The 13,291-nt window shown below is 41.0% G+C and overlaps 1 protein-coding gene across 9 annotated transcripts in view; it reads right to left on the bottom strand.

The window, feature by feature from the left end:
- LOC120571198 (receptor-type tyrosine-protein phosphatase U-like) overlaps positions 1 to 13,291 on the bottom strand; it is a 243,153-nt gene that overhangs the window by 105,689 nt on the left and 124,173 nt on the right. For all 9 annotated transcript variants that reach the window (XM_039819974.1, XM_039819976.1, XM_039819981.1 and 6 more), the window contains exon 4: positions 9,846 to 9,927. In XM_039819974.1, the coding sequence (XP_039675908.1) occupies positions 9,846 to 9,927 (82 nt within the window). The remainder of the gene's footprint in view (positions 1 to 9,845; positions 9,928 to 13,291) is intronic.

The raw sequence follows: 13,291 nt of genomic DNA, 5'->3' as shown, positions 1-13,291 counted from the left end.
GAAAATATAGATCATAAGGCTGCATACTAAATAACTTATCAAGACAGACAGTTTTAAGACAAGATCACACACAACACACACACACACACACACACACACACACACACACACACACACACACACACACACACACACACACACACACACACACACACACACACACACACACACCCTCCCTTTAGTTTGGCACAGACAGTTGCCTGCGATCACAGAGAGACATTGTTTTTCTGCAGCAACAAATACTGTACTTGTGTAGACACTTATTAGGATCCTTCTGAATCTGGAGTCTTGACTACATTATTATTTAAAACCCTGTCAAGAATACAAAGGAATCCTTATTCTGTGTTAGAATACTGTTTTGTATTACTAAAAGAAATATGAAACAGCAATAGCTGAGATGCAAAAGAGGGCTGATTTGGCCAAATGACTCTAGTGAACATGCTTAGCTAAAGACATGCAGAAGGAATGTGCCATCAAATGACACACCCCACCAGTCTCCATATGCAAAAACAACCTTACACCTGTTCTTTGATGCGATACAGCCAGTGTATAGAGATTGTATATATGTAGTAAAGCGCACCATGTGTTCAGCTCATTTCTTGAAGGTATCCTGTGGAGTTTTCTATAAAACATTTCAATTTAAAAACAGAGCAAAACTATTTTCTTTTTCCTTGAGGTCTAAGAAACCGGTTTGAATGCATTTCCTTCCTCATAAAACACTTACAAATAGGATGTCTTTGAATGTGTTTTCTACATTGTTTACTTCCATGTTTGCTAGCTACATACCGTATTGAAGCATTACCACCACCAACTGCCAATCAGTTCAATGGCAAGAAATAGTCAGAACAAATGTGCCACTAATGCTGGTCCCTGCTAGTAGAACACGAGATATAACCCCAAACTGGGACCCACTCATCAAAACATCACCCCATAGTGCCTTAAATGAGGAGACTAACTTATCCATTACCTACAGTAGATGGCGGCCGGTGTTTTAAAGGTTTAGTTCGGATTCACTAGTCGCACAATCACACAAACTAACCGATAGAGCAACATGGCATCATGACTTTGCGTAAACATAAACGCCACTTTCCTAAAGTCAAATGGCGTGTTATCTGTACGCATTTTGAGCTAGCCACGTGTATGACTATGCTGTTTATGCATGTTATCACGAGAATGTGCCGTACTATCGCCAGAACAATGTCACACACGTGTAAAATAATAAAATTTTAAAGGTTGGGTTTAGGAAAGAAACATTGGGGAAAGGCTTAAAATATAAATAAAAAAAATAAATTAAAAAAACGGACGCGATCCTGGCTCTCCTGGGTGAAAGTCCTGTGTTTTACCCATCCACCACCCCAACCAAACTCCCACGGCTGACTTACGTCCTTTCATACTACTCGCTACGGCAAAAAGACGGATATAAGGGCTTCAGTTTCCCGTCGGAAAGGGCCGTCTGACAGTGAGGGAAAGCAGCAAAAATATTCTAAATATAGCGAACACTTAAACTGATATTGATTTTTTTTTTTTAGGTGGTCCTTTTTTCAGGGTGCTAAAATTTGTTTAGCTGCTGCCTACGTCCACAGCAGTACATTACTCTATTACATTACATTACAGTAGGTAATTCACTGACTATAAGTACCTAATACAACCCCACTTCAAAAACATCTAACTATCCCTTTAACCTAGCTTTTAGAAAACTGTACTCCAAATACTACTCCAAAAATCATATTATTTTAAACATCACATGTACAGTAAATATAATTTGTTTTCTTCTATTGTCTCAGAGTCTAATTATCTGCTCGTCAGTTCCATTGACTCGGATGTCTAGACCCCCTGCTCCGTTGTTGCCTGATCAAAGTAGCAGGGGATAATTTTCATTGCCATGTTGTCATTTTCAGCTCTGTTCTGATCAGTAAGCAAGTAGCAGAGCACAAAGATGCTATAAATATATACTCAGTGTGCGCGTTTATCATTAATACATCAGTGTGCCTTTATGACTTGTGCTACTGCAATGCAGACAAAAATATTTCACTGCTTCTGACAAGCAAGAACACCAGTGATATGAGCTTGAGTTTTTTTTCATTCACATCCCCGTAAAGTCAAAATGTGATATTATAAAAAAAGCAGCTCATAAAAATAACAGAGCTTTTATAAAAAGCATACATTTTGACTTTGCATCATAAGAAATGCAGAATTGTTACTTATAATCAAGGACGACTCTGCCAAGTGTTACACTGAGCAAGCGTGGGCAATGCCAGGACCCCGAACCTGAGGCAGCTAAATGAAATTCAGCCATTACTCAATATGTTATTTACACCTGTACTTTTCCTACTGTGAAAATGTGTCAAAATGGATTGGCTCACTGATAGAATGCTAGGGAGCATCAGGTATTTGCTGTAGAAGGAGCGCTGCCCTTTTCTCATTACTGTGCACCTATTTTAAAAAGTGGTACTTCTCAATTTCACTAATGCCTTGCTTGGCTTTGCGTCAAGCTTTAACATTCATTACATTATGTAAAAAGCATTGTGGGCTAACTGTATCCAACAATTACCTTTGAATATTAACATTTCTATAATCCTTCAAAATTTGCATTAAGTTAAAAGTTGGCACATATTGTATCATCAACAATACCCATGTAGCCTAACTACATCCAAAATGGTTCTCTCACATTTTTTACACGAGACAAAAGTTCAACTGAAACAAGTTTTGAAGAGTATAATGTGGTTACTTTTGGACCACAGCTAACAATTATTATATTTTGTACTACTTTTTTTTGTGCTGTTTCGCACCACAATTAGTGTATTTTTGGCATGCAGATAAAGGTTTGAACCAGCATTAGCCCTATACTACACTAAAACCTCCCATTACCTTTATTTTAACAATAAATTCAAACAAACTGCATAATGACTACAAAAGTTCTAAACATAAGGCTAGGACGAAGATAAATAGTTAGTGTTTGAGGGTTAAAACCAAATTCTACCAGATAGACCAGTTAGCTACTAGCTAACTTAATTTCATGCTAACGCTAGCTAGCAGACAGCAACTGATGTTGCGCTATAAATAAGCATACTATTTACATTCTGTAATTATGTCCGCTTCCTACAGATTGTTCCTACACGTTTCCTACCAGGTCAGAAATCTCTATTTCTCAACTGACTAGTTTTCTTCACCAAATGTAGCTTAAAAAAAACCTTTAGCTTCATAATAAATATCAAAAAATGGAGAGCTAGCTTACTTACCTTTCCACCCTCAGTACTTTAGAAGCGAGAAATGGATACGGTACTTTAAATACATTGTATATTTCTGACATCTGTTATAGTCATGACATATTTAATACAAGTGATTTCTGATGCTTGTTCTCTGTAGCTTGTCAGAAGACATTGTGGTGAAGTGTAAAAAAAAGTTTAAACTCCCCAAATGCACACAGATTGAGGATGAAATAGATGATCTAACATGACAGGTGGGAAGCTAACAGCAGCTCTGTTTATCTAGCCACTATAGTGAAGGATCATTTGCTACACTTATCACTGAACCTGAATCTGAAACCTGAACGCCTTATAAACAATGACAACATGGCCACCCGGTAAATCAAATCATCTAAAAGATGTTCTAATGGAAACACAACATTCTGATTTCACATGACAACAGTGTTTCCTCTCATTTTTATTTTATTTTCAGAAGTTTGGAGGAGGCTACATTCATTTAAAATTAAACATTGCAGTTGGTGCTAAGTGGAGCGTCTGTCGTAGTGTGCCTAGGCTACTAGACAGGTGGAATTGATTCTTAATTCCCCACGAAGCTGATCACGGTTACGTGTCAGTTAACTTTTCATCTCCAATCCTATCTGTATTGGTGAGAAGTGGCGCTGTCTTGAGGTGAAAGATAGCCTACTTTACAAGCAGAGAGGCAAAGCGCAGCGCAGGAACGTTCTGGAATTGGTTGCGCAATTCCGAGCGGGGCGCAACGCCAGGGGTAGGAACTGCGGCTGGTTGTGCGGCACTGCTGTCCCAATTGGAGAAAAAAAAAAGGTTTGCGCTGGCTGAATTTAATTTGCAACAGCCGCTAACTGAAAGGTCAGTCTCCGGAGCTGCTGCCCATTCTCTTCCCGGCAGTAGTCTCGAAGTAGTCTCGTGGAGGCGGGGAGTGAGGCAGAGGGACCGTGGGGTGCGCGATCTAGCTAATTCTTGTTTCATATGTGGTCAGATAAACAGTAACATCCGCAGATTCAGTGCCCCAAACAATATTTTCCAAGCTACTGTATGCGGTCATATTTTGGGGGATCGTCCCAATGGAACACGTTTTCCACGTGAACACGTTTTCCATGGGAACGCAGCCATCATCGAGGAACTCGTCCCTATATGGCACTCTGCCTGAGGAGAGAATGCTGTAGGCTACTGGGGCTGTTGTGATCATGAGATTGCAAGTGATTGACGTCCTGTCACTGTTCCAGTTGCTCATTCCCAAGAGAGAGGACGAGCGTTTGGTTTGAGTGTCTAGGCGGACAGCTCCGCAGAGTCGTTTAATTGTCACTTCATGACATTTCATACAATTCTGAAGCCGCGGCGGTGAGAATTTTGCACCAGCCCGCCGGCGCTGCAGAATGTATATGACGGAAAACACAGGGTGAGATAAACTGTCCTACATCACACTGGAATGATTTTTCGGGCAATGAAGCAACATGATGACCACATAATGAGAAAATAATAACCTCCATCATATAAGAGATGGACCACAGTGACCGGAACTCGTGCTGTGGTGTACTGCAAAATGTTTCTACTGGACCCTGACGTGATGAACAAAATTACATTTTGATGCAGAGACCTGCACTATTCACAGGACACACTTTTATCCTTGGTTTCCACAGTAACCAACAGCATCATCTGGATAAGGATTGGGCCACAGAAACATGCATCTCACATTTTACCTATTGCCTTTTGATTTTCTTTTTCTCTTCTTTTCATGCTCTATCCGACCAAATAAAGCCGGCTCTGCGCTAACAAATTCCCTAAGGTGGATATATCAAATAACAATTAGCTCATTCCACATATGTAAACCATGTCAAACTAATTCTGCATACCAGAAATGGAGCTCAGTGTAAATTCTTCCAGGAAGACTTCAATAATGTTTTCACATCATACTGAGTTGTCAGCTGTTCCTAGGCATTTACTTTCAGTAACCAATCAGACTCAGCTAGGCATTCACTTTTCAGTTAAACCAATCGGATTCAGCCATGTGTTTCACAAGCCAATCACAGCATGACATCCCTGTTTTAAATCGGGTCTCTCCTCTGCGGTTGTCAGTTGTCATTTCAAGACTAGAGTGCGACCCGCCTCCTCCCCTTCAACCGCCGGTGGTCTCACCCATGGTACCCTGGGTCTTCGTCAGCTGACCCCCAACCTTGGCGCTTTCGATTTGGTCTCCTGTGCTCCTTCACCACCACCACCACCAGTGTCTAGACTCCATCGGGGGATAGGTCTGGGTTTGCGCTACCCCTTTAAAACATATTGTTACGATGGCGTCTAATCTCTAAAGACGGTGTACATGTCATATTTGGGTTATGACATTTACAATAAATCTTTTTCATATTTGCAAGGAAGTCTCTGACTGAAATAAAGCTGAAGCAAAGAGTGAAAGCTAGCAAAGTGTACACCCTGCACAACTGTTGTGGTGCCAGTCAGAGCATTTTGTCTGGAGGAAACCAGAATAAACTTTCAAGTCATCTTTTAAAGAGGAGCGTTCACAGCCCCAATTATAGCAGCCGTCATTTGAGGATGAGGCAGTTGCATTATTGGTTCCTGAGAAAATGTAAAACATAAAAAGCCCAGTAGTGTCGATGTGTGACCCGTCAAGCCTTAATTAATACAGCGAAACTTAAATATAGGCAAGGTAATTTGAGTCCCAAATGCATTCCGACTGTGTGAGATGTTGCTTCCCTAAATTTAAAATGCTGCCTCTTATTCATGATGCAGGAGAGATTGGTCTTGACTCAAACACGTGTTTAGAATACAGACACGGACTCCAGAGGAAAACAACACAAATGTCAACTGAGTGGGAATGCAAACTGAATAGCAGTTGCCTTTGACTACAATCTTTCCTACGGGGGCATACCATTATTCTTGCTGCCTGTAGGGAAATTTCTGCCAGCTTACTAATGTTTACTTACATCTTTGTTTGACTGCGTGCTTTAAAGGGTTGTTACGGGTGACTGCGCCTGCAGCTACACCAGCTGGTACAAAATAATACGTGATTGTGCAGTATGCTTTTTCTGTAGTTGGCATTTGTATGCGTATGAGTAGATGAGCGTGTATGCGTGTAGTATACATACGTTGTGCTCTATGATTCATGTATTTATGGTGTGTGTGTGTGTGTGTGTGTGTATATATATAAATAAAACAGTTTCTGGCAGGGATACTGTACCCTAATGTGAGCTAATAAGGCATGTGGTGGGTCCAAGCGCCACCATCTGCAACACGGCTAAACCCAGCCTAAGTCACATATCGAGGGGCCCTGGCAACGCTACCTATCCAAAAAGCCCCTTCCAAAATTACCATGGAAACGCATCCTGCTCCTCTGAGCATAGAGTGACAAAAGGCAAGTAACAAACTTTGAGATGAGCTTGGGTAAAAAAAAAAAAAAGATTTGCGCTGGTTTTAGAAAGGGTTATGCCAGCTTCTCTGTCTGTTTTCCCGGTGAGGATTTAATGATTTATAACGTGTGGCCTGCTTGATTTTTCAGCAGAGCCAGAAAAGGATATCTGAATTTCATGAGCTAATGAACCCCCTACATTATCATTCATTAACATTTCCCCACATTTATGCAGCTACAAAACAAAATGACTGTTCTCACAGAAGGCCAGTGTGGATCCAAGCAGCAAGTCTGGACAGAAATACTAGGTTTCTGAACAATACCAAAGTCAGTATGGTTGGATATAAACTGCAGATAGTTGATGTATGACAGCAATGTTTAAAGGAGACATAAGCCCATTTTCCAGATTATATTTGTATTTTGGCTCTCTACTGTTGACATGCTTTAATGTTTTATTTCCCTCATGCTGTCTGTCTGAATACAGTTGTATTCACCTTTTTGTCCGAAACACTCTGTTTAAAGTGTAACTCTCGCCAAAATGCATCCTAGGGTATTTTTGTGAATGTACGTGAGTCAAACTTTAGTTTAAAAGCATATTTAGGACCGAATCGCCACTTTTAAGATTGACTATATTCTCGTTTTTAGGGTCAAATGGCCTTTTGAATGGGAGAGCTAGGGACACTCTCATGCTAGTCTCAAAATAGCCATTTTTCGAAATACTAAGAAGGCTCGACACAACATGAAACTTTGCTCAGAGTATCACCAGGGGCTCTACACATGAACGAAAGCATTGACAACATTCTTTGTGTACACAGATTTACTAAAAAGAAAGTTTTTAAGCAACTCGCAGCTGTTGTTGTTTCCGGCCGCAGCCATTTTGTCAGTCAAAAACAATCGATTTCCGAATGCAACGTAACAGGGAGGAGCGTTAAAGACGGAAAGCTCCTAAAGCTTAGTTCCATATGAATGCACGGATAAGTCGTTGTTTTGTCATTATTGAAAAACAATATTGACCATGTAGTTGAAAAAGGAGCCTCATATGGAGTCCGTTCATTCGCATTCGGATATCGACTCGTTTTGACTGCCGAGGTGGTAGTGGCCGGAAACAACAACAGCTGCGGTGAGTTGCTCAAAAAACTTTCTTTTTAGTAAATCTGGGTACACAAAGAATGTTGTCAATGCTTTCGTTCATGTGTAGAGCCCCTGGTGATACTTCGAGCAAAGTTTCATGTTGTGTCGAGCCTTCTTAGAAAATAGCTATTTTGACACTAGCATGAGAGTGCCCCTAGCTCTCCCATTCAAAAGGCCATTTGACCCAAAAACGAAAGTGGCGATTCGGTCTTAAATATGCGTTTAAACTAAAGTTTGACTCATGTACATTCACACAAATACCGTAGGATGCATTTTGGCGAGAGTTACGCTTTAAGTCGAGGCAGCGGCACACCAGCAACTCCCGTGTCCTGCGTGGTTAAATTATTGTTTTTGTCAACGGAGTCTGGTGCCTTTGAAAAGGGCGAAGATGGATATAGAGGCTTTAGTTTTCCGTTGGAAACGGCTGTCTGACAGCGAGGTAAAGTGGTGAAAATATTGTAAATATACCATACACTTAAAAATTGATAGATTTTTTTTAGCTGTTTTTTTTTAAGTGGCTAAAATGCATTTAGCTGCTGCCCCCGTCCACAGCAGCAGTACGTTGCTTAGCTTCTGTGTCGGGACTCCTGTCTCCAAAACTGGGCGACGTGCCAACGGCCATCTACTGTAGCTAATACACTGACTAATGGACAAGTGCCTCATACAACCCCACTTCAAAAGATCCAAACTGTCCCTTCAAAATAAAAGTATTGATTTGTGCAGCTTTAATATATCAATTCATTTAATTTTTTAACCTGCTTTAATATATAACTTTGAGCAAATATACTGTATGCTGCTAAACCCTTAAAACATAATACTTCAGTTTTTCATTTCTGGCTCAGAAACTGAAATTAAACAAACCATGATGCAATAAAACCCTCACTGAAACAACTGGAATTAACTAATAATAATGGCAACAAAAAAACATAATCATCTATATGTGTAGAGTGTAATTAAAACCTTGCATTATAGTCAATTTAGGTTCATGGCATTCCATCAACCACCAGTGTAGAACTGACTAATTATAGAGTAATATAAAATCAAACACTCTGGTTTCCATCACAATAATGTGAAATGTTATTTGATATAAAAGCCAATAATGACCCATTTTCAATTGAAGTATATTATTTTCTATTTTTGGAAGTCAACACGGGTCAGCACAGATTTTTACAATGACGGCTACTTCCAGATAGGGCTGGGCGATATGGAGAAAATCAAATAACACGATATTTTTGACCAAATACCTCGATATCGATACCGCAACGATATTGGAGTTTTGACTATTGGTGCTTTCACAAATTATTTACACAATGAGATTTTAGATAAATAATCATCAGTAATGTGGATATAATGACTAAGTGGGTAAAGGCAAATAACAGTCTGGTGATTTCAGAAAATTACATCACTTTACTGTAATACAGCCTTTAAAACCAGGAAAAGACAACACTTATGCCATATTACGATATTACAATATCCAAAATCTAAGACAATATCTAGTCTCATATCACACTATCGATATAATATCGATATATTGCCCAGCTCTACTTCCAGGCAGACCAATCAGAGCCGATTTAGCTTTTGTCTATGGCCTCCAATAGAGCTTCTTGGAAAAAGCACAGCATTGAAAGAAAAGGGTCTGGTATACATCTACACAGAGCCTGTGCACCAAAGGACTTGCGGGGGGTATAAAGGTAAATCCAACAGAACAGAACCTAATGTAACATTACCAGCACTTCTAAAGCTTGAACCCCCTGATATCTCAGTGATGACAAAGAAAAAATTATCTCCCGGAAAGGATCAAAGTGCAACCACTAGCTGTCCTTTTCCTGCCTGTAACACCACATTAGCTCTAAAAGCACCCGGCTGGGAGCATAGCGTTTAGAGGAAAAGGTCAGCCATTCTGCACGGACAAAAGAGAAGCCTCCTGCTGTGTTATTGTTGCTGTGACACTCGGACAGGTACCAGGTATATGTGCCATGGTTGCCGGATTGCCTCATAGCCTTCAATCACCTCCGGGAAACTGTTCCTGAAGCTTCCAGGCCCTGGCTTTGGTTACTCAGCCAGACACTTTCCCCAGGCTAAGTAAAGGTCAGCAGGTAGGCTAGGAGCAGTGCAGAATGGGTACTTACAACAGGGGTAATTGAGCAGCACAATGTCGTCCAAGGCAATGTAGCCCTGCCGCTCTTCGGAAATGGTCGCTTCAAAGATGACCTGTGGAGACAACGGATAAATTAAATTACTACAGACCATTGCGTCTTGAGTGACAAGTAGACTGACAAAGTAGGAAATTAGAGGGATGGGGTCCAAAGGCCTTTCAAGAACAGACATGCACAGAATTTCCATTAATTCCAATGTACATTTAAAAGAAAGCACCATCGTAAAACGGTTATTTGAAAGGTTTCTTGCATTTTTGTCTTATTTTGTGGTATTTTTTTCAAACACATTATAATAACCGCTAGTATATAGAAGGTATAAGCAGAACATTTTTGATTCTCAATAACACCAACAGGGAAATATCAGGATTTGGTATAGGCACCTCAGAATAAAAAAAAACAAGCGTTCTTTAGAACCACTATTTTATCATAAAAAGCCTAAGTCATACAGGAACACAATAAAAATCATAGAAGAGGAACCTATGCCAATTTCTGCCCCAACACTGGCCCGAGCAGATCTAAATACAAAGCAGCCGCGTGGCAGTTTGTGGTTTCATTTGGGTGTAGTGATCGCAACGATGTCTCAATGTTCATAAATAGCTTGGATTGCTAGCTATACTGTATGCTTAAACCTATACTCCCAGGGCAATCCAATTTTCTGGCAATATAACAACTTTTTGATACTAGTCTAAATGCAAAATCTCAGTGGCTAACTGCCCTATCCCAATCATCAACCAGGTCTAAACCAACCTAAATCTTGATCTTGGGGAGGGGTTCCCTCATCTGAACCCAGGTCTTAAGGACAAAGGGTGTCGGATGCTGTACAGATCGTAAAGCCTCTTGAGGCAAATTTGTAAATTTGCGATACTGGACTATACTGCATGCTGTAAATCAAATCGATTCTAAACTTCTGTCTAACCTAATACATAAACAGATCAAATTCTTTGTTAAAAATCTGTTTTCCCAACCAACAGGGAATTAAATGTAAATTCATAACCACTGACAGAACAGTTACTCAACATAACACAACAAACTTCTGAGAAGCATTCATTACACACTACATACTATTGGGAATTCTATGTACAGAACCACATAGTGTGCCAGCAGGCAAAATTTAATCTCTGACAACTCAGGCCATCCCGTTAATTTGCATTTGTAGTGACTATTGATTGTACAATACATGCTAAAAGGCCTTTAGGGATCATATGAGTCCTATATAGTGTACACCGTAATAACTCTCGCTAACAGCCAATGCATTTTCTATAGTATTAGGTTGAGTGATTGAGAGGCTCATAACTTCAGTTACAGTCAATTTGCTTCTTTATCTTGAGCTGTCTGGTGGTGGCCACGGCTTATCAAATAACTCAGAGAGCAAGTGTTAAGAGCTCATTCGTAGTATCTTTGGTGCATTATTTTGTGAACCTGCTGTCTTGTAATCAATTTGCTACTCGAACGTTTCTTGAAAGCTGCTTTACTAACTCCAGGTTTGACCGTGGAAGACCATTCTTGACCCAAGTAGCAGCTTGCTTGACAAAATAATGTCAGCTCCAAGGTAAATTTGTTGACAAAGACCATAACATGAGGTTGAAAGCTCACAAAAAGCTGATGAATGGGCCTGAGTTGAGAATATTTTGTCACACGTGCCTCCAGAAGACTGGAGAAGCGACAGGATACCAGTCATTATGAATTGAACCCCAGTGCACAAGCTGTCACTCAGACTCAAAGACACTCAGCAGTATAATGTTGGGAAAGCCATATTCATCTGTTCAGCTTGTACGTCATACCTACAAATGTCAAAGGTGAAGAATCTCAATATATAGGAATACCCCTGTGTGCCACTGATTTTATTATTGCATGTGAATTGCCGTGCCGGTATGTTGTTTTTATTAACTAATTGCACGTGTTTTTAAGGATTTTAGTGTTTGCATGTTTATTTTCATCCTGTTTGCTGTGCCCGTGCATTTTATAATCTACTGCATGCGTACCTCGGCTAACTATGAATGAACGGTTTATTATGGTGGGGTTGATATATATTTATGTACACATACACCACTATGGCGAGACCACGCCCCCTCCCTTTGACTTTGACGCAGCACGGCCTGGACTGACGGGCTGAGTAAAGACAGGTGCGGAAAACTAATGATGAATTGGATGGAAGACAGGTGTGGCAGAGAGACCGGGGGCAGTGAAAAGAGACAACGGAGAACAGACAGGAGGAGAAGGAACATGGACGAAGCGGCAGGAACGCGGCGCAGAAACAGACTGACGGAGAGGACAGCAGAGAAGCAGGCACACCGGAAAGCAGAGGATAGGAGATGAGCACACGGGCTGGAGCATCGACAGCCGTGACGAACTGAAGGAAGTGCAGGCAAACGGGTGGTGGTGCAGATCGGGACACAATGACAGAGGTCAAAGCAGCAGGGGGATGCAGCCACCTGAATGGAGGATTCAACGCCTGTGTACAGATAAGTAAAGGAAAGTCCGCTAGCTACCCGCTCCGGGCGTGTGGAAAAGAACTGTTCTTGTGTGTTATGCTTGACTAAGAGCTGTCCTTATTCCCCCCCCTCCCAGTGCCTCCAGCGTGGGTATCGCAACGCGGAGTGGCGTAGGGGAAGAGAAGCCCAGGCTACCCCCGACGGAATCGGCCGCCCCTCTCGTGACCTGCTTATTGAACAGACTACGTCACATAGACTTGGAAATTGTGGCGGAAGCTCGGACTGACTTTTTTTATTAACTTTTAAATCCGGAGAAATGTTTTTATTTTCTCTTTTACCCAGTTTTTAAATAAAGTGTTACATTAAGTATTGACGTGGTTCTGGTCCATTACCGTCAGTGGAACAATTGCTGGTATATTTTAAACAACTTCTGACACATCAGCTCACTGTGTGTCACATACATACATATTGCAACGTGAACAAACACACAAGCTAAAAGCAGCAGGAAATAAAGTACTTGTGCACCAGTATAGTGGCTACATAAGAAAATAACTGTCCAATCAGACTCCAGGAAGTGAATTATGTGCTCGTTGTTGAACAAGCGTGAAAGCTAGACTCATAAGAGGGAAGAGGCACCCCGCTACTTCAGAATCCACAGGTGAGAACTAACTTTCAAAGCACTTTCAAATGGCAAAAAAAAAAACAACCTTCTATTAGTTTAGTCTTTGAATAAGCCTGGCTCACCAAGCCATACAGTGCACACATGAATGAATCCGTCCTCAGCCCCTTTTATCAATCCATACGGCAGCTGCAGGAGTCCTTAAACACAGCCTAAATATTCACTCAGTCATCTAAATGAGCCGGGAGCATGCAGAGCCTCAAAGTGAATTTGGGAGGTCTCCCAGAGTGTAACAAAGTCATTCTGGGTTTCCCAGTAGTAATTACAGTCAGCAGAGCCCAAAATCATTCCCTGCACGAGCAACTCTT

Source organism: Perca fluviatilis, chromosome 13 (assembly GCF_010015445.1).
Source record: "Perca fluviatilis chromosome 13, GENO_Pfluv_1.0, whole genome shotgun sequence".
NCBI lineage: Eukaryota > Metazoa > Chordata > Actinopteri > Perciformes > Percidae > Perca > Perca fluviatilis.
Note: the sequence above shows the minus strand (reverse complement) of the source record. Positions and strands in the feature narration are given on the sequence as shown.